We start from the raw sequence: 22760 nt of genomic DNA, 5'->3' as shown, positions 1-22760 counted from the left end.
CCACTTAAAATAAAATAAGCCAAACACAAAGTCTCTTAACTTGTTCTGGATGTTTCATTTCACTGGGAACTGCCTTCAGCTGTGTGAATGATTAATTAAAAACTGCATATTACTAGATTATTTAATCATGTATACTGTTGAATAAGTTGTTTGGGGAAAGGAAAGAACAAGTCTAAAAAAACTTGTGTGGTTTCTTGTATAGCATGTGGAAGCGGACTAGATCTGATATGATTTGCAAACCTTGATCTGACCTCTGGCGCCTTCATGTTATCCACACTGGAAAACCCAGACTTGAAAGCTGAAAAGATGGACCCTGAAATTCGACAATGATTTTTCTCGTCTCCTGCTGTAACTTCTGCGGGAAACTAGCAGAACCCTTCAGAAAAACTGCAAAAAGGGTCATTTTCAACCATTTCTCCAGGGTTCTGCCATTCTTCAGCAAAGTTAGTGCAAGAGATTAGGGGAAACCCTTATGGAATTTCAAGGCTTCATAATCATTATACTTTATCTCACAATCCTTAGATGAGAAGACTATTCAATTCAATGTTAAAGCCTTGAAGATAACTTTATTTATCTGTTAGCCTAATCTAATTTACCCTAAGATTTGTTTGAAAGCGATTAGTTGCAAGACATTTCTGTCAGTTTGATTTCAAATACTGATCTTTCTATATTTATAATTTTTTTTTCATAGAACCTTGGAGGAAAATGTATACAAGATCTCTCTCTCTCTGGCTCAGCGTTACAGTATCCCACTCTGGGAAGTTTACATGACACATTTGGAATTCCTTTTCACTGATAGTGGGTACGTAGCTAAGTAATGGGTTCATTTGAACAAACAAGTCTCCTTTACTTATGATTTTGTTGCATCATTTTTCTGTATACTTCTCAATCCTGATTTTTCATATTCTAAGTAAACATGACATGACAGCAGTTCAAAAGAATCAGTCTGTGTTATGGTAATGTATTCCCGAGGACAACACGACAATATGCTCATTTTAATCCAGCATTTGGGAGACATTCAGACTTATTGGAAACGAGAAGTACGAGTTCTGTCGCCGGTGTCTTTTTAAAATTATTTTTATTATTAGCAAGGGAGTTCTAAACATTATGGAATATTAAATATTATCATAGAGCAGAGACTGTTGTTAGCGATAGGATGCCATGTTTCTATTTTAACTCAGCCAGAAACATTTGCTGCTGAAAGCTCCTTGGCATACTGCACTACCTGAAACATATAAGATAATGAGGGGGCTCGACAAGGTGGATGCAGAGAGGATATTTCCACTCATAACGAAAACTAAAACTAGGTGACATAGTCTCAGAATAAAGAGCCGCCCATTTAAAATTGAAATGAGGAGAATTTATTCTCTGAAGGTTGTAAATCTATGAAATTCTCTGCCCCCGAGAACTGTGGAGGCTGGGTCATATTATTTAAGGCAAAGATAGACAGATTTTTGAGCAATAAGAGAATAAAGGTTTATGGGGAGAGGGCAGGGAAGTGGAGCTGAGTCCATGATCAGATCAGCCATGATCTTATTAAATGGCGGAGCAGGCTCGAGGGTCCAAGTGGCCTACTCCTGCTCTTATTTCTTATGTTCTTGCACCGAATATCCGGAATTGCATTGTAGCAATTGGGCAGGGTTCTCACTCCTGAGGGTACGCCCGTGTAGACATTGGGTGAGAATGGGGCTTACTTATATCAAATAGCTTATAGGCTCCCATTATATCAAATAGCTTATAGGCTCCCACTGTCATATTTTGCATAGAATCAAGGCCACTTGGACGAAGCACCAGTGGATGACTAATGCTCGTGGAACCGAACAGTGAATCACCACCTTCAGTAGGGGCAGGGAGACAATTGAAGGAGAAGGAAAAGCAGGATTTCCATGAATAAGGAAATTTATTTTAGCATGCTTTTTGGATTCAGTTCATTATAAAGATATTGGCCTAGAAATCCCGGTCGGCTAATTCCCGCAGGCGATCGACTGAAAAAGTTTTTTAAAAAGATGCACACTTTTCCTGTTCCTGCTGCGCCCATGAGAGATCCCAGTACACGTCAGGACGTCCGTAAGCTGGAGCTGGAGTCACATGGCACTGGACAGCCAATCCAGGTACAGTATTTTCTCATTCATTATAATGGGTTCTCCGTAAGTTGGAGTTCCCATTATGATTGAGAAACAGCCCCCAAACACCCAAAACACTAATTAAAAAAAAATAGAAAAAATACACCACATATTTAACATTAATTTAAATTAAAGTTATTTATGTCTTTTTAAAAAAATCAGAAAAATATATATTTTTATAAGTTTTTAAAATTATGGTTTAAAATAAACTTACCTTAGTGGGCAAGGTTTTTAACAATAAACTGTGTTTTTAAAATGTTGTTTTACAATATTGTTGTGTGTTTTAAAATTCTTACATCTGTAAAAGAAGGCAATGTGCCTGCTTTTACCAGGCGCAAGAGTTTTCAGGACATTCGCTGGGCAAGATATGGGTAAATATCGCAATCTTGCTCATGCGAATATCCTGGCAATGGAGATATGGAGGATCTGTCAAGCTGGAGCTTGACCGATCGGAAAAGCCGATTTTCAACGCATGCGCATTATGCACTGAAAACCAGCTTTTGCGATGCCTTCCCAGATCCGTACACACTCAGTACGGACCCAGGGAGGCCGGGATTTCGAGGCCAATAAATTTGATTCAAGGCAAAACTACTTTTGTGAGGCAAACAAATCACAATGCAGTAGTTTATTTACTATTCCAACACACTCCTGGCTGGCCTCCCACATTCTACCCTATGTAAACTTGAGGTGATCCAAAACTCAGCTGCCCGTGTCATAACTTGCACCAAGTCCCGTTGACTCATCACCTCTGTGCTCTCTGATCTACATTGGTTCCCAGTTAAGCAATGCCTCGATTTCAAAATTCTATCCTTATTTTCAAATCCCTCCATGGCCTCCCCCCTCCCTATCTGTAATCTCCTTCAGTCCCACAACCCCCCCCCACCCCATCCCAAGATATCTGCGCTCTTCTAATTCTGCCCTCTTGAGCATTCCTGATTATAATCGCTCAACCATTAGTGCCTTCTGTTGCCTGGGCCCAAAGCTGTGGAATTCACTGCCTAAACCTCTCCGCCTCTCAACCTCGCTTTCCTCTTTTTAAGATGCTCCTACCTCTTTGACCAAGCTTTTGGTCACCTGCCCTAACTTCTTATGTGGCTCGGTGTCAAATTGTTTGTCTCACAATACTCCTGTGAAGCGTCTTGGGCTGTTTCACTACATTACAGGCACTATATAATACAAGTTATTATTTATTAGCGTGAGCTATATGATGTACTGAATTTCTCTGATTATACCCATCAATCCTAAATAGAAAATGCATTGTTTTTCTATTCTGTGTGGTAGAACCAGGGACTGAATTGCAATCTTCCTCATTTCTTCAATCTCTACAAACAAATCTCGATAAACAAATACCAGTTGTCATAATCCAAGGTGTGCTTGTGCCCTTTGAACCATGTTAGAATACTATTATTTGAGGAAATTCAGTCTTTGTGGCTGTTTTCATTAGCGGCCCTTTCTACTCCATTGTATGTAACTTCATTTTTAGCTCTTTCTACTCTTGTTGTCAGATTGTGTGTCCGTACTCACAGGATAGAGTTTGATTATTGTTTTTTGGTATTTTTCTACAAAGTAGATCCAGATTTCCCCCCCCCCCCCATTAGACGAGTACTGGACAGTTTATACTCGTGGTCACCCATTAACAGCTACACGAAGTTCAGCAAGTAACTGAGGATCCGCTCTTTACTTATTCTTGTCGTAGTCTCCATTTTGGTGTTACAAATAAAGTACAGAAAACGTTCAATACGTGAAGCAAAATGTCCATCCCCCTGAGAAAATTGAGGCAGAATATTTGGGGCATGTTTATTGTATTTCCAAGGCACTTTGGAAACATTAAAAACTTTCTATTCAGCTGATATCAAACTTATACATAAAGCCAAATTAATGCTGTAATGCAAAGCTCTCCTGTGGTCAGAAATGATGCTCAGACTAATAGAGTTCACTTAATCCCAAAACTCAGACTTTTGTAACAATGCAGTATGGATGTCCTCACTCCAGGAACCAGCAGCATATTCTGCTTTGCATTGTTAAGGATTCCATGGTAAACTTCTATTTCTCCAGAATAAAATCCTGGAGTGCTTCTTCCCTAACCTCAACTCATCTCAACTACATAGCAAGGCCTTTTTTTGACAATCATGTCAGACCTGTTCTGCAAGGCTTCAAGAAGGACAAACAATGACTGATAACTATTCTAAGCAAGGCCCTAAAAGTGATGGAATTCCATGCTTTTATTACTGTCAAACAAGCTTTCTTTCAGGCCAGAGGTAGATTTGACCTTGGACATAATCTATCCAGGCAGGTTGACAAGAAAGGGATAAGGGGAGAATAAAACTGCTGCTTCCACTTTCCAGAAATTATTCATTTGCTATACATTTTTAACTTTTAAATAAAGTTAAATTTAATGCTGCAATATTATAATTAATTTAGTAAAAGTATGATTAAGAAATTTTACATAACTATGTGTTGAAGGTTAAGAAAATGAGAAGGAATACTAAATTACCTAATTTGCTAGATGAGTCACTTCTAGTACTGGTAACAGTAAGGGACTACATCTATGTATTTTGAGTGTGTGGGTCCTACTTCTGTCAGGGACTTGGGTAAGTAGTATGAGAAGATTATTTTTTCCATATTACAAAATCTCACCTAAAATTGAAAGCAATCATTTCTTAATAGTGTGCAAACCAAAGGTCTTCTGCCTGATGAAGTACAGAAATTTCTATTTCCATAGGCCATAGAAAAAGTGCCACAAGACAGGAAAATTCAGGATTGTATTCCCACGACTTCCTTCTAACTCAAAGTAGAGGATTCCACTCGTACTGGAACTCCTTATTGTTGAAGGAAAAATTTATAATGATAACATCACTGCAGATAATTCAGGCATGGCAGCTAAGAGTCTGTTGGCAACATTGACCTTAAAGCTGCTTAGTTGCATTTGAAAGTCTGACAACAAATGCTAGATATTCAATGTGGGTGAGGTACGCTACCAATAAAAGATATGGCTCAAAGGAAGGATAGCAATACCCTGAGTATTCAGCAAATATTGCTGGTGACAGTTTCTCTCAGACTGCAGCACCTGCATATCCTGCCAGTGATCAGGGCACCCACCCACAAATCATTGTCAGTATCCATCCAACATGCCTTGAGCCATTGAAGGACAGGACCTACATAGAGATTTGGTTCGAACTATTCAGAGTACAGTCTATTTAACACCAGAGTGTTTCAGAGTCATTCAATTCCAAAGCACTTATCTTCCAGAGGAAAAAAAGATTACAGCTCAATTTTATATACAAATTCTTTGGCAAATGGCAGCAACCATATCTAAAGTGCCTGATGCAAAGTTTTGCTACATTTCCAATCTTAACCATCGTGTTGTGGAAAGGCCAAATGTTTGCACAAAGAAGGGAAAAATTAGAGAGCATTGTCAACAGGCTACTTGTGCCTGGCAACTGGTCGGTGGAGCCAACATCAGTGGAGATCTGGGAGCACATCCTTTGCCACCCTTAGCTACAGTTGTATAGCTGCGAGTGGAGGAAATGTGAAAAAGGGACAAGAAAGAAATATTTAGATAATCCCTTTAAAAATGTTACCGCCCTCATGTTAATAAGAGATTATGGGAGAGAAATTGTCCTCCTTTGTGCCTCCCTCTAGCACCTCCGGGGTGATAGGGGCCCGCTAACTGCTTTCTGACCGGGTGCGGCAAAAGTACCGACGCCCACAAACTTCACTGGCGGTAAACCTTACCACCTCGATCTCCTGCGTGCCGGAGATCGTGGCATCATCTGGTGCGCAGCTTCCCGTTACTGTCCTGGATCCTAAATTCGTTTCCGCCCCCGTAGCATCGCAGGGCGTTGTCAACGGCAGCTACAGGGGGCGTTGAGCTCGGCCAGCCGCTTGGGAAGCGGTACTTAAAGGCATTGGTGGCCAGGTAGGCCAAAACTTTATTTTTGCCCCCTGTGCTGCGTTTTGATTTTTTCCCTATGCCGCGATTGATCAGCCCTGCACTCTGTTAGAGTGCTTGGGGCTAATCTTTGTGGATCGCAGGTGCCATCGACGACCAGTCGAAGTCTTACCTTCAAACGACCTCAGCATTGGCCCTTCCCTTTGAGGGAGGGAAGGAGCCTGTGGATCCACTGGACATTTTGCAGCGCGCTGCCGCTATCACCCCTCTTGCTCCATTTACCGCTCCAAGGCAAGTGGTAGTGCATGATTTAGCGCTTCACTTCCTTCCTGGAGCGTTAAACTGGAAGTTCGTTCCGGTTGCACTTGCGTAGAGCCCAGCATTACTTTTGCGCTCCTGCAAAAGATATCGCCCCAAACGGGGCACTACACAATTTCTAGCCCTATGATTCATGCAAACATCCATGTCTGCTAAGGTGCGGGCATAATCTCTGTACCACTGCTGTACACTGAGCTACAAATAATCACTATATAGACAGAGTATGTACATGAGCTGTGAAATGAGACTAATGATTTGAGGTATTCCACTAACTAGATGAACAGTAACAGTTAATTGAGGTGAAATTATCTGTTTCAACAGTGTGAAAATGAATGTCAAAGTTTTTTTTAATGTCATTTAATTGCAGAAGATTTGCTCCTTTTGGCTGATTTAAGTATTCTATACATTTTCCTACAATTTTTCTTGCATTTTCTCCTCTATCCTGTTAAAACTGCTGACTTAATGGGATGCTTTTCCATGAGCACCAGCAGCCCTCCAGTTTCTTATCCAAATTATCATTCTTTATATGTGAACCTAGACAGTGATTGTTGTAAGGCTATTTGAGCATAGAATTTCAGATCCTTTCCTCGCTAGATGTCCACACAAAGCATTTTCCTTAGGAGTTGCTGTATAGCTTTCGAGAGCAAAAATTGGCTGATTTATATTTATTTTTTCCACAGCCCAGGGAGACTTACTGTTAGCCTGATTGAGATCAGCAAACTCAGCTCAGACCAGGGATCCAAACCTCTGGTCTGTATGGCTCAGTAGTGCATTGTGATGCTTTTAACCATAAAGTAATTGGGGAGAACTGTATACAGTCATTAAAAGGACTGAGTATTGTGTCCAGAATTCAGTACAGATTCACACGAGGCATGTTGTGAAGTCAAGGTCACTCTGGACCTGCACCTTTATTTCACAGCTCTGGAATGCTGCACTTGCCTGAGACCTGTCCTTATATACCTGTCTCTTGCAAGTGCACCCCTGGTGGTAAGGTATGCTGGTGGTTACAGGTCATATCTAATTACAGTCATGTATAGCATGTTAGGATACAGTTATATATAATAATGTAAGATACATGACAAGTATGTGGAAAATAACTCGCCATGGAATGACTATTGTAAGCATTTTTCTCCAGTGCATTGTGGTAACTTTCATGTGAGTAACTTAACTATCATTATTGAGATGTTCGGTTTATCGCATAGAGCTGGATGATTTATTGTGTTGCAGCTCAACCTCTATATGGCATGCTGCATGTAGTGGATGACCATTAAAAGTAAAAACTATTTACAGCATAATAATGTGAACTAGTTCTAAAATGAGCAAAGTGAACAACAATTTCTATAGAAGTTTCCATGCCCAGTAATGCAATAGTTAAGTCATTTGCTCACAAAAATGTGATTCCAATTTGGAGTCACAGTAGTGGGAGGTATACAACCTACCAGGCCATATATGAGGCATTGTTTAATTTGCTCTCAACATGACTATAGGTGGAATGTTTCCTGACATCTGCAACTTTAAAAGAAATTTCAACTGTAAAATTAATTCACTACAACTCGCATAGAATTTCACACCAATATATATGATTTTTTTTTTAAATCTCAGGCTTTCAACTACAGAAATTGAAAGTAGAGTCCAAACTCTTGATCTTTTCGATGTACTGAAAACCAACTCAGAAGCTTTTCATGAGCATATGACAAAATATGTTTACCCAGGGGTTGATGGTGTGGACCATATCCGATTACTTTATTATTTTACTCTCCTGGAAAGCTGTGGCTGTGTCGAATTTGTGAAACAGCCCATCAAACCAGGCACTCACATAAAGCTGCTGAAAAAGCTCAAGGTCATTGCACCAGGTAGGATACTCAACTGTTCAAAGGCTCATTTCTTTAATACCCTGGTACTTTTTGCATGCTTTAATAATATAATAACAAGACTTTGCCAAACTTGGAATGGGTTGCATGTATTCTGGAGAGCAAATGGCCTTGGTGGAAGACTTCTCAAGCTTCATCTTCCAGGAAACACAATGAGGGACATGTACAATGAGGCAATGTCTGTGCCTTTCCAGTTCTAAAGGATTTTAATCAATGTAGCGTAGTAGAATGTTGGATAAAAGGATTATAGTACATGGATTATATTTTTAAAAATAGCAATTCTTCAGTTAATTAGAATTCTGTAAATTACATGTGTTCGAGTTCTCTACATATGTCATATTCAGCAAGTTTTAATAGGGCAGAAAATGAATGATCTTTATTACATAAAGCACATTTAAATGTCACGTGCCCTTCAACCTATATTTTTGCAGTGTGTATTAGTCCACATTTTAGTTATTTTTCTTTCAAAAGTTTTTACATTTTCCTACCTTTTCACTTCTCTGCCCAACTCAGCCCCATATTTATTGTTATAATTGGAAATGAAGAAGTACATTTCTGGATAGTTACTTTAAAACTTTAATGGTATTTTAAACAGATTAAAACTAACAATATAAGTCATTGAAAAATGAACACTTAATGGCACTTAATAAACAGATGTTGGAGAAATGTCTCTTTAATATACTTTGAAACCGTAGTCGGAATTTGTCTTAAATTTGTACCAGTCATCTTATGAACTCTGGTTACTTAATAAAATGAAACTCTCAGGAAGAAAAATTACAGTTGATACTTTCCAGTGCTTACTGAAAGCAGTTGCAGATTTTCCTGGGAACTTGTACCATTTTAATGGCACATCTATGACATAGGAACCCTTGAACGGCTGAAAAGAAAGAGCAAATTCTGGAGTAAGTAACTTATGCTATTAATTATACGACTCCATATTTTCCTGGGACTTTTGCACAGCTTTACCATTGCCCTCATTGAAAATGGAAGGCAATTATCATAATTCAGGCCCCATCGCAATTTTCCCGCATTTAAGCCAATTTTCATGCTGCTGCCAGTTAGACTGAAAATTAATGCCGTTGGTGGCTTGGCAGCACCTTGATTGTTTTGCTCAAAGGTCAGGTTTAATCTCGCAGTTAAAAATGTATTACTGTTGCAAAGAGTAAACAAATAGGATCTTTCAGTATCCAGTTCCTGCACCTGGGATTTTCAATTTTAATAATGTCATGCTAAATGTCTGGAGTCCATTCAGTTTGAGATTTTTTTTCAGAAATTAAATTACAAATTCACTTATTTTGCAACAGTGGCAAACCTCAACAAAGTCATTATCACTAACACAACAAACATATTTTCTAATGGTGACCAAAAGGTGAGAAGTGGTGTTCCATAGGGATCGGTGCTGGGACCACTGTTCATAATTTACATGAATGATTTGGACTCTTGAATCGAAAGTACAATTTCTAAATTTGCGGATGACACCAAATTGGGAGGGTATAGTTAATACTGAGGAAGAATTTGATATAATAAAAGACATGAATAAACTTGCAGAATGGGCATGTAATTGACAAATTAGTTACTAGATTGGTAAGTGTAAGGTAGTGCATTTTTGGTAGGAAGAATAAGGAGGCCACAAACTGATTGGATAACGAGAGTCTAAATGTGGTCAAAGAGAAAAGCGTTCTAGGTATATAAATACTCAAATTACTAAAAAAATAGCGACGTAGGTTAATAAAGGAATAAAGTAGCAAACCAAACATTGGAATTAATTTCTGGATGGATAGAATTGAAAAGCAGGGAAATTACATTAAACTTGTTTAGAACCTTGCTTAGACCACACTTGGAGTATTGTGAGGATATACTTATCAGTAAAGGCTGAACAGGCTGGGGCTGTCTTCTCGAGAAAAGAGAAGTCTGAGGGGTGACCTGATAGAGGGCTTTAAGATTATGAAAGGGTTTGATCGGGCAGATGTAGAGAAAATGTTTCCACTTGTGGGGAATCCAAAACTAGAGATCATAAATATAAGATAATCATTCATAAATCCAATAGAGAATTCAGGTGAAACTTCTTTATCCAAAGAGTGGTAAGAATGTGGAACTTGCTATCACAAGGAGTAGTTCAGGTGATTAGCATAGATGCATTTAAGGGGCAGATAAGTACATGAAGGAGAAAGGAAGAGAAGGATTTGCTGATGGGGTGGGAGGAAGCACATGTAGAATCATGGAAAAATTACAACACAGAAGGAGACCATTCAGACAGTCGTGTCCATGCCGGTCGAAAAAGAGCCACCCAACCTGATCCCACCTTCCAGCACTAGGCCCAATAGGTTACGGCTCTTTTTAAAGTACTTTTTAAATGTGATGAGGGTTTCTGCCTCTACCACACTTTCAGGGAGTGAGTTCCAGACTCCCATCACCCTCTGGGTGAAGAAATGTTTCCTCATCTCCCCTCTACCAACTACTTTAAATTTATGCCCCCTGATTATTGACCCCTCTGCTAAGGGAAATAGGTCCTTCCTATCCAGTCTATCTAGGCCCCTCTGTTCCAAGGAAAACATCCTCGTAAATCTCCTGCACCCTTTCTAGTGCAATCACATACTTCCTGTAATGTGGTGACCAGAACTGCACACAGTACTCAACCTGTGGCCTAACCAGTGTTGTATACAGTTCTAGCATAACTTCCCTGTTCTTGTATTCTATGGCCTCAGCTAATAAAGAAAAGCATTCCGTATGCCTTTTTAACTATCTTATCGACCTTTCCTGCTACCTTTAGGAATCTGTGGACATATACTCTCCCAAGGTCTCTCTGTTCCTCCACATTGCTCAGTATCCTCCCATTTATTGTGTATTCCCTTACCTTGTTGCCCCTTCCCAAATGCATTACCTCACACTTTTCAGGATTGAATTCCATTTGCCACTTTTCTGCCCAACTGATCAGTTCATTGATATCTTCCTGCAGTCTAGAGCTTTCCTCCTCACTGTCAATAGCATGGCCAATTTTTGTACCATCTGCAAATTTATTTATCATGCCCCCTACATTTAAGTCTAAATCATTAATATATAGTAAAAAAAGTAAGGGACCGAGTACTGAGCCCTGTGGAACCCCACTGGAGACAGCCTTCCAGTCACAAAAACTTCCCTCAACCATTGCCCTTTGCTTCCTGCCACTGAGCCAATTTTGGATCCAATTTGCCACACTCCCTTGGATCCCATAGGCTGACCAAAAAAGTAAAAGCCCATCATGTGTGACCTTATCAATCCATGCAAACTACATCAAACGCACTGCATTCATCGACCCTGCTTGTTACCTCCTCAGAGAACTCAATCAAGTTCGTCAGACATGACCTTCCCTTTTCAAATCCATACTGACTGTCCTTGATTAATCTGTGTCTTTCTAAATGAAGATTTATACTGTCCCTCAGAATTGATTCCAATAATTTGCCCACCACTGAGTTTAAACTAACTGGCCTGTAATTGATTGGTTTATCCCTTCCTCCTTTTTTGAACAATGGTGCAACGTTAGCAGTTCTCCAATCCTCTGGCACCACTCCTGTAGCCGGGGAGGATTGAAAAATGGTCAGAGCCTCTGTTATTTCCTCCCTTGCTTCTTTTAATAGCCTCGGATATATTTTATCCGATCCTGGCGATTTATCTACTTTTAAGGATGCTAAACCGCTTAATGTGTGCAGGAGGTGTCTCCAGCTACAGCAACTCGAGCTTCACGTTTCAGAGCTTGAGCGGCGGTTCGAGTCACTGCGGTGCATCCGCGAGGCTGAAAATTTTGTGGATAGCACGTTTCTAGAGGTGATCACCCCGCAGCTAAAGAGTGGAAGTAGGTGATCATCCGACAGAGGAGGACGAGGCAGGTAGGACAGGATTCTGTTCGGAGTACTGCTGAAGGCGATAGTGCCAGAGCCAAGTCCACGGGACCACAGGTGGCTCAACTGCACAAGGGCGGGGAGGAAGAAGAATGGAAGAGCAATAGTGGTAGGGGATTAGGTAGTCAGGGGAGCAGACAGGCGTTTCTGTGGCTGCAGACATGACTCCAGGATGATATGTTGCCTCCCTGGTGCCAGGGTCAAGAATGTCACAGAACGGCTGTAAGAAATTCTGGGGGAGAGGGTGAACAGCCAGAGGTCGTGGTCCATATCGGTACCAATGACATAGCTAGAAAGAGGGATGAGGTCCTTCAGGCAGAGTTTAGAGAGCTAGGAGAGAGATTAAAAAGCAGGACCTCAAAGGTAGTAATCTCCGGGTTACTGCCAGTGCCACGTGCTAATGAGTACAAAAATAGGTGGATAGAGAAGATGAATGCGTGGCTGGAGAGATGGTGCAGGCGGGAGGGCTTTAGATTCCTGAGGCATTGGAACCGTTTCTGGGGGCGGTGGGACCTGTACAAGTCGGACGGGTTGCACCTCAACAGAGCTGGGACCAATATCCTCGTGGGAGGGTTTGCTAGTGCTGTTGGGGAGGATTTAAACTAGCTTAGCAGGGGATGGGAACTGGAGAATAAATTCAATGGGGAGAGAAGCAAAGCTGGAATTGGGCAGCAGAAAAGTAGAAAGTAAATTTAGAAGACAGAGGAAACAAGGCTGGAAAATCGACAACAAGGGAGTTTGGCACCACTAAATGGGATATACTTCAATGTAAGGAGTATAGGGAATAAGGCAGATAAGCTGAGAGCACAGATAGACATTTGGAAGTATGACATTATAGCCATTACTAAGACATAGCTGAAAGAAGGACAGGTATGGCAGCTCAACATTCCTAGTTACAGGGTTTTCAGACGGAATAGAGAGGGGAGTAAAAAAGGGGGGGTGTTGCGGTATTAATTAAAGAAACAATTACAGCTGTGAGAAGGGATGATATGTTAGAGGGGTCATCAAACGAGGCCATATGAGTTGAATTGCAGAACAAAAAAGGGGTGATCACACTAATTGGAGTAAACTCTTGACCCCCAACAAAACAAAACAAAACAAAGAAAAACAAATATATGGGCAAATTGCTGCGGAGTGCAAAAACTATAGTGGGGGAGTTCAACTACCCTAATATTAACTGGGAAAAAAGCAGTAATAGTGTAGTAATACTATCGAGCTGTAATAGTGGGGGAGTTCAACTACCCTAATATTAACTGGGAAAAAAGCAGTGTGAATGGTACAGAGGGTGCAGAATTCCTAAAATGCATCAAGGAGAGCTTCTTTAGCCAGTATGTAACAAACCCAACAAGGGAGAGGGCGGTTCTGGACTTGGTTTGGGGGACTGAAGAGGGGCAGGTGGGAGGGGTATCAATGGGAGAGAATTTTGGTGCTAGTGTTAATTCAGTAAGATTCAGGGTAGTTATGGAAAAGGACAAAGGTGAACAAGGAAATAAAGTTCTCAATTAGGGTAAAGGCAGATTCCGATAACTCAATACTGCAGAGACTCTAGAGGAGTATAAGAAGTGCAGGGGTTTCAATTAAATACATCAGGAAAGCAAAGAGAGCATGAAAGAATATTGGCAAGTAAAATCAGGGAAAACCCAAAGATGTTTTATAAATACATTAAGAGCAAGAGGATAACTAGAGAAAAAGTGGGGCCTATTAGAGACCACAAATGAAATCTGTGTATGGAGGCAGAAGACGTGGATATGATTCTTAATGAATACTTTGCATCTGTTTTCACAAAAGAGAGGGGCGATGCAGACTTTGCAATGAGGAAGGAGGAGTGTGAAATATTAGACGAGATAAACATAATGAAAGAGGAAGTATCAAGAGGCTTAACAGCTTTCAAAGTGGATAAATCCCCAGGTCCGGATGAAATGTATCCCAGGCTGTTAAGAGAAGCAAAAGAGGAAATAGCAGAGGCTCTGCCCATCATGTTCCAATCCTCTCTGGCTATAGGTGTGGTGCTGGAAGACTGCTAATGTTGTACCTTTGTTTAAAAAGGGAGAAAGGGATAGACCGAGTAATTACAGGCCAGTCAGCCTAACCTCAGTGGTGGGAAAATTATTGGAAGAAATCCTGAGGGACAGGATAAATCTTCAATTGGAAAGACATAAATTAATCAAGGACAGTCAGCATGGATTTGTTAAGGGAAGGCGTGTCTGACTAACTTGATTGAATTTTTCGAGGAGGTAACCAGGAGGGTCGATGAGGGCAGTGCGTATGATGTAGTGTATATGGATTTTAGCAAAGCTTTTGATGAGGTCTTTCATGAAACTAGTCATGAAAGTAAAAGCGCATGGGATCCAGGGCAAAGTGGCAAGAAATTGGAAGAAATCCAATCCAAAGTGGCGAGTTGAATCCAAAATTGGCTCAGAGGCAGGAAGCAAAGGGTAATGGTTGATGGGTGTTTTTATGATTGGAAGGCTGTATCCAGTGGGATTCCGCAGGGCTCAGTGCTGGGTCCCTTGCTTTTTGTGGTATATATCACTGACTTGGACTTGAATATTGGGGGTATGATTAAGAAGTTTGCAGATGACACTAAAATAGGCTGTGTGGTTGATAATGAAGAAGAAAGCTGCGGATTGCAGGAAGATATCAATGTACTGGTCAGATGGCCAGATGAGTGGCAAATGGAATTCAATCCGAATAAGTGTGAGGTAATGCATTTGTAGATTTGTAGAGGTCTAACAAGGCAAGGGAATACACTTTAAATGGTATGACACTGAAAAGTGTAGAGGAACAAAGGGACCTTGGAGTGCAGGTCCACAGATCCCTAAAAGTAGCATGCCAGGTAGATTAGGTGGTTAAGAAGGCATATGGAATACTTGCCTTTATTAGTCGAGGCATAGATACAAGAGCAAGGAGGTTGTGCTTAAACTGTATAAAACACTGGTTAGGCTGTGTGGTGCAGTTCTGGTCACCACATTAAAGGAAAGATGTGATTGCACTGGAAAGGGTACAGAAGAGATTTACAAGAACATTTCCTGGACTGGAGAATTTTGCCTGTGAGGAAAGATTGGAGATGCTGGGTCTGTTTTCTTTGGAACAGAGGAGGCTGAGAGGAGATCTGATTGAGGTGTATAAAATTATAAGGGGCCTGGATAGAGTGGATAGAAAGGACCTATTTCCCTTGGCAGAGGGGTCAACAACCAGGTGACATAGATTTAAAGTCATTGGGGGGAGGTTTAGAGGAGATATGAGGGGAAATTTCTTCATCTAGAGGATAGTGGGGGTCTGGAACTCACTGCCTGAAAGGGTGGTGGAGGCAGAAACCCTCACCACATTTAAAAAAAAATACTTGGATGTGCACTTAAAGGGCTCAAATTTGGCCCACCCCTTTTTTTGGCACACTCACCAGAGATGTGCCGACTTTGTGGGCTGCAAACGGTGGCGAAAAATCTCCCCCCATTCTGGCCGCTGTGTTGCCTCTCCCGGGGCTTGGTGCGACGTGGCCAGTCGATTGGGGGGGCGAAGCTAGGGCCCTGCGCCAGAAACAGTGCCGTCAGCTCTCCACATGCGCATTGGAGTGTGCACGCATGCCTCTGTGTGCGTACTGCAGCGTGGGACCCGATGCGTCCCGCCCCTATCCCAGACCGAGTGGCCTGGCTGAGTAGGGTAGAACGCTGTCTTTCAGGTCTCACGTTATGTTCAAAACAAGCTCAGATGGATGGGAGGGAAGTCCAAGGTTCTTAAGTGAAATAATTTTGGATGGTTTCAATCCAGTTCTTGTTTACTCTTAGCCCATAGTACAAAATCACCAAATAATTCCAGGACTTGAGCATCTAATCAAAGCTAATGCTCATGAGCTGAACGGCTGTATACCATAGCTGACCAGAAACCGCCGCTGGAATATCTATCTCTAGAGAGTGAAACACCCAGTGGAAGTAGAGATTCCATGTCTCCTTTGGTAGGTTGCCAGTTTATCTTAGAAGTCATTTTCTGCTTGGATGTCAGCGGGCAGTTCCCTGTGCTTTCCCCGGTGGTCCCGCACCTACCCCCGGCCGAGTGGCCTCCCACACCAGCCGGCCCGCTGACTTCCAGGGCCGAGTTTTGATAGGAAGGTAGGACTTAGTTTTATTTTTTAATTCTTTTTGAATGTTTTTATGCTTCTTGAATGTTGTTGTGCTTTGTTTACTGCTTTGCAAGGTCCTCTCCGCTTCCCTTCCTGCCCCTATCTCTGGCCGAATGGTCTCGGATGTACCTACCTGCGCTGATTTCTTAACTCTCTGCAAGGGTTTTCTGTGCGGCCACAAGTGGCCACATACACTGGCCTAAGTTAGTTTGGAGTAACTATTAGCTGTCCAAAGTGGCCTAAATGGCCAAAACGGGCGTAGGTGGCTGGATAATGCCCCCTTTTGAAAAAAAAAACGAAACTAAAAAAAAATCCTAACTAACTCACTTACACTGGCACAAATTGAATGTGCAAAATGGGGATTTTTAAGATACTCCAGAAAAATCAAGTTGCTCCAAAAAAAAAAAGGAGCAACTCCTGGGCAAATTTGAGCCCAAAGTGCCGTAACCTACAGGGCTATGGACCAAGAGCTAGAAAGTGGGATTCGGCTGGTTAGCTCTTGGCCGGCCGGTGTGAACACGATGGGCCGAAATGGCCTCCTTCCGTGCTATAAATTTCTATGATTCTATGAATACTTCCTCTCTTACTCTGTTTATCCTGTCCAATATTTCACTATCTTCCTCCTAAACTTCAATGTTGGCATCGTCCCCCTCTTTTGTGAAGACAGTCGCAAAGTATTTATTTGGTACCTTACCCACATCCCCCGTCTCCACACATAGATAGCCTTTTTGGTCCCTAATAGGCCCTACTCTTTCCTTATGTGGCGCATCAACACTGGCATAGACCAGTTGGTTGAATGGTCTGTTTCTGTGTTGGCGATTCTATGTAATAGCTATAATTTGCTTATTAAACTCTATTGTTTCAATCAGTTATAAGTAAATTGATGTACATATATCTCAAAAACCTTTTAAGCCCATCTATTCATCGGAAAGTCAGCATAACATTGTTTAATTTCTTTGCTGTCTCATTCAAATCCAAAATATTTTAATAAATTAAAAATGCAAGGTTAGCTTACACATTTTATACTTTTGTAACTTGTAAAATGAAAGTCAATAATTTTATTCCTAAACTATTAAGTTATAATGTAGCCACTTGCAGTAACCTCCATTCATAGATCCCATGCAGCAGTGAAACTGACAAAGATCTCTAAACTCGAAAATGGACACTGCATCTTAAAATAATTGTAGATTAAAGTTTATTTTAAAAGTTACACTTCCATCACTGAAACCTTCCCACGGCTCCGGGTAGTGAATGTGCTGTCACTTCAGCGCTAAGATCAGCACCAAGTGCCTGATTACTTGCAATGCTTGCTACAGAGTATTCTAATAAGAAATCAAAGTGACAGAGTGAGTTTGGTGCGGTAGACAATAAGATCACGGTGTACGTCACCTATCTCGCATTGTAGGGAAACCTAGGCCAATAAATGTGTTGTTACTAATACAGATTTGATTTACTTTGATAGTCTGAGTGTTACTGGATTGCTGTAAATATTGTAATTTTTGAATGCATTTTAATTGGGTTTTTTTAACAATACAATCTCTTAATTCAGGATGAGAGATTGAAGATGATGTGTTTCCAATTTTTGCTTCCTTTGTGCACTGACTTTGTTTTCTGTGTTCTGTATTAGACCTTCATTATAAGAAGCTGATAGAGGGAGACTCTGATCCTCTGGAATCATTGGAGCCAGTTCTCACCAGCCACAATGTCTTACCAATTTCCAAACTGGCACCCAAAATTCCTGGGAAAGATGGCACAATGCTTTCACCAAACTTAGTCTATGCTACATGGCTTCATAAGCTTTTCTGGGCTGGTGATCTACAACTTATTAAAAAACAACCACAGGCATTAACTGAATGGCTGCATGCCTATGATACGTGTGCAAAATATTTCGACAAGCTTTCCCCTGCAGATATTATTGGATTAATAGATGGCATCACCTTCTCTGCTAATGCAGTGTACAAGGTAATAGAAGTTATTTATTTTGGGGCCAAACTTACTTAGAACTAAATGTAGGTTTGTCTCTTTCAGCACAATGCAACTTTAAACCATGATTGAAACTATAGGGCTTATGTACAGGACAAAAGTATACACAGTCGGTGACAACAATACAAACCACATATTTCCACAAACTCATTTGTTTTAAACTTCATGTGATGCCATCTCATTTTGCAAAAGGCTGATTTAATTCATCTATAAACTTTATGGAATCTGAAATTACAGCACAGAGGCAGTCTATTTGGCTCATCTGCTGTGAGCTCTTCCTCTGGGGCTGTCTACTTTCATCCCATTTCCCTGCCTTTTTCTTGTATGTTTTTACATTCCCCCTTGTTAAATACTTAACTAGTTTCTTGTTAAATAATGAGAGAGTCTCTACTTCAAAAGCTATGTGTAGTAAAGCATTATGTGTCCTAATAGCTGTGTGAAAAAATTCTTCCAGCATTCTTTTAGTGATGCTCTTGTTACCAATTTGCCAAACCGTTCACTATTATCCCTCTCAAAACCTTTTCGTAATCTTGAAAACTTCTACTGCATTCAACCTTCTCTGTGCCAGATAACAAAGCCCCAATTTTTTATACCCTTTTTCCTTAACCACAACTTGTTCTTACTGATATATTTCCAGTAAATATTCACTGAACCCTTCCCATGGTTCTAATATCTGCCCTATGATGGGTGCCCAGATTGTGCAGAATACTCCAACTGTACCCTATCTTCTAAACTTTTGGGCCACAGCATGTTGTACAGTACTCAATGATTACAAGATATTATATGTGGCCTAAGCCTTACAGAAACAACAAATTTGCAAGCAGGACCAACACCAAAACAGACTGGTTGAGCCAAATGGTCTATTCCCATGTTGTAATTTCTATACAATACTGCGTAACAATTTTTTGATCTCATTATATAATGGGTAAATCTAGCAATCCAAATGGCACGTACAGCACCCTACCCATTGTGAGTGTTTGAGGAGAGTAGAAAGCCTCCACTCACCAGTTGTACAATGTTCCTTTTATCTGGCTGTGCATAGATGATGAGATTTCTCTCAAAATATTTCCTTTTTTGTAATGTTGCATGCGATATAAGTAAAATTATATTTTAAATTATATACAGTACAGTAGATTGCCTTTTGGGTACAGGTAGAGTACTCTATTCTCTAACTGTAGCCAAACACTGAGTAACTCCTAGCCGTAGCATTGCAAATACAGTATTTGGTCTACAACAACAACAACTTCTATTTATATAACATCTTTAATGTAGTAAAATGTCCCAAGGCGCTTCACAGGAGCATTATAAAACAAAAAAATTGACACCGAGCCACATAAGGAGAAATTAGCGCAGGTGACCAAAAATGATATCAAAGAGGTAGGTTTTAAGGAGCGTCTTAAAGGAGCTGCGAGGAGGATGCTATGAGGCTGTAGAGTGATTTGGATAGGTTAGGTGAGTGGGCAAATGCATGGCAGATGAAGTATAATGTGGATAAATGTGAGGTTATCCACTTTGGTGGCAAAAACAGAGAGACAGACTATTATCTGAATGGTGACAGATTAGGAAAAGGGGAGGTGCAACGAGACGTGGGTGTCATGGTACATCAGTCATTGAAGGTTAGCATGCAGGTACAGCAGGCGGTTAAGAAAGCAAATGGCATGTTGGCCTTCATAGCGAGGGGATTTGAGTACAGGGGCAGGAAGGTGTTGCTACAGTTGTACAGGGCCTTGGTGAGGCCACACCTGGGGTATTGTGTACAGTTTTGGTCTCGTAACTTGAGGAAGGACATTCTTGCTATTGAGGGAGTGCAGCAAAGGTTCACCAGACTAATTCCCGGGATGGAGGGACTGACATATCAAGAAAGACTGGATCAACTGGGCTTGTATTCACTGGAGTTCAGAAGAATGAGAGAGGATCTCAGAAACGTTTAAAATTCTGACGGGTTTAGACAGGTTAGATGCAGGAAGAATGTTCCCAATGTTGGGGAAATCCAGAACCAGGGGTCACAGTCTAAGGATAAGGGGTAAGCCATTTAGGACCGAGATGAGGAGAAATTTCTTCACCCAGAGAGTGGTGAACCTGTGGAATTCTGTACCACAGAAAGTTGTCGAGGCCAATTCACTAAATATATTCAAAAAGGAGTTAGATGTGGTCCTTACTACTAGGGAGATCAAGGGGTATGGCGAGACAGCAGGAATGGGGTACTGAAGTTTCATGTCCAGCCATGAACTCATTGAATGGCGGTGCTGGCTCGAAGGGCCGAATGGCCAACTCCTGCACCTATTTTCTATGTTTCTAAAAGAGAGGTAGAGGCGGAGAGGTTTCGGCAGGGAATTCTAGAGCTCAGGGCCCTATGCAACAGAAGGCATGGCCACCAATGAACGATTATAATCAGGGATGCTCAAGAAGGCAGAATTAGAGGAGCGCAAATATCACGGGGGTAGGGGGGGTGGTTGTGGGGCTGGAGGAGAGTTATTTACAAACTTTTAAAATTGTAAATTTACATTACTTACAAAAAACTTTTAATTTGAGAACAGTAACAACAATAATAATAACAGCAGCAAAGAAAGGCTGCGCCCATCTCTCCTCCCCCTTATTCTAAGACCACCCGCTGAGCTTGGTCTTGTTGACTCCACCCTGCCCGCAGGCGGTGGCGCAGCCTTTCGGGTTGGTACCAAGCTTATTCTTTCAAACATCTCTGGTAATGCGCACTTCTTGATGGCGGGGTGGGTGGAGGGGCAGGTGGTAATGTGGAAAGCCCGGCTTGGGCCTCTTCAGCGGCTGGTCTGGGGATTGGAGTGGGAGTGGCAGTTGATTCTGTCAATGGGCGCGGCGTCTAGAAGCGTTCCCTTATTGCAGCACCTAACTCCAAAATTCCCTCCCTCATGTTTCCCGACAGTGTATCAACTACTTATGACATTTCCTCCCTCATGTTCACAGACGGTGTTTTAACTACCTGCAACATTCCCTCCCTTGTGTGCCTGGACAGTGTTCCCATTTCTCGTGAGAGTGTTGTTACTTCTCCCGACAGTCCCGATACCTCATCACCTACCCCAATGATGGTGTCCAGGAGTGATCGCTTAAGTTCAAAGCTCTCCACACTCATCGCCATCATCTGGACCACATCGGTTAGATCCTGCACCTCAGGAGAGCGCTGGCGAGCTCTCCTTTCCCTCCTCACCCTGGGTGTGGCTCGCTGCATCCCACTGGGAGATGCAGCCTGGGACGGTGGGGCCCTGGATGTGACTCGCTGCATCCAACTGGGACCAGCTGCATTCCGTTGGAATCCCCAGCCTCGGACTGTGAGAAACCATGGAAGTCCCAACACTCGTACCACTCAGGAAAAGGCTGGCATCTCAATGGGCGGTACCTGCGACTCCTCCAGAGTGAGTACAACAGTGTGTGCTTCATCCATCACCTTCCCCTCCCCATCACCCTCACCCCCATGATCTTGGTCTGGAAGGTGGGATTGGAAGATGTTCTCTTCAGGCTCGTCCACTTCTGAATCATCTTCTGCATCAACTTCAGCCTCGTCAGGGTTGGCCTCAAGTTCTGCAAAATGTTAACACAACAGACAGATGGTTAGCAGCAGAGCAGGGGGCAGGGTGGCATGAGTAGGCTCTCTCAATGCAGGCAGCAGGCTTATTTGATGGACCACGATGAATGATAGCACATTGCATCTACCGAAGCATAGCTGATGGAGACATCCCCATGAATCGAAGCATGGCTAGCCCGTGCAGTACTTAACATTTAGCAAAGCCAGACTGGAATTTGCAGGACTTACCCTCTCCCTCGAGTATGGGCCCAGCTTGTGCAGTGATGGTTGCTTTTCTTCATGCAGGACCCATCAAAGCCAGCGACCCTGTCTTCCAAGGGTGTCAGTGGGTGCAGATTTGCCGGGTCTCCTCCTGTTCGAGTTCTTTCCCTTTTATGTGCTACCTTCCTCTGCAAAGATGAAAATGTAACTTTTTAGAGAGGGTGTCTTTCTGCTGAGTGGGACATATACAGCTGGTCACATTTACATTTGCAATTCCATTGAATACAGGAAAATATTACTTACACTAACTACTTGACCAAGGTCCTGCTACTTTTTGCACTGGCCTCCAGACCTCTGGGTGGTCACCATTGCACAGTAATCTTCTGCAAGTTGGTTCCAGTGTTAATTTCTTTATGTGACCTCTGCTGGTGTCCAGCTCGTGCCATCTGGCCTCAATTACAGTAACCAGTGCCTCCACTTATTGCTGTAAGAAATTCTTGGTCCTTGAGCCGCGTTGGATCTTGTATTGCAGCTCCCATTTTTCCACGGAGAATTAAAGTTCTCATACACACTGACTCTTTAAAAATGGCCGAATGCAGACCGGGAGCTGTACTGGGCAGTCACATCAAAAATGTCCTTTTTTTCCCGCACATGCGCAGAAGGGGGGATATATCGTTTTTTCGGCGCAGACATTAGGCTTCACCGTCCAAAGCTTAAAGGACAGGCTTGCATGGTGACAATTTCAAAATATAGAATGGGGAAACTTGCTGGTTATTTTTTTGAAGTAGTCAGGGCCAAAAAAAAACTGGCGTAACTCTTGCAAT

General features: G+C 41.9%; 1 protein-coding gene across 1 annotated transcript in view; it reads left to right on the top strand.

Annotated features, from left to right (window-relative positions):
- nbas (NBAS subunit of NRZ tethering complex) overlaps positions 1 to 22760 on the top strand; it is a 357427-nt gene that overhangs the window by 241399 nt on the left and 93268 nt on the right. The window contains exons 42-44 of the mRNA XM_070885013.1: positions 692 to 802; positions 7936 to 8186; positions 17824 to 18158. Coding sequence (XP_070741114.1) covers positions 692 to 802; positions 7936 to 8186; positions 17824 to 18158 — 697 coding nt within the window. The remainder of the gene's footprint in view (positions 1 to 691; positions 803 to 7935; positions 8187 to 17823; positions 18159 to 22760) is intronic.

Source organism: Pristiophorus japonicus, chromosome 7 (genome assembly GCF_044704955.1).
Source record: "Pristiophorus japonicus isolate sPriJap1 chromosome 7, sPriJap1.hap1, whole genome shotgun sequence".
Lineage (NCBI taxonomy): Eukaryota > Metazoa > Chordata > Chondrichthyes > Pristiophoridae > Pristiophorus > Pristiophorus japonicus.
Note: the sequence above shows the minus strand (reverse complement) of the source record. Positions and strands in the feature narration are given on the sequence as shown.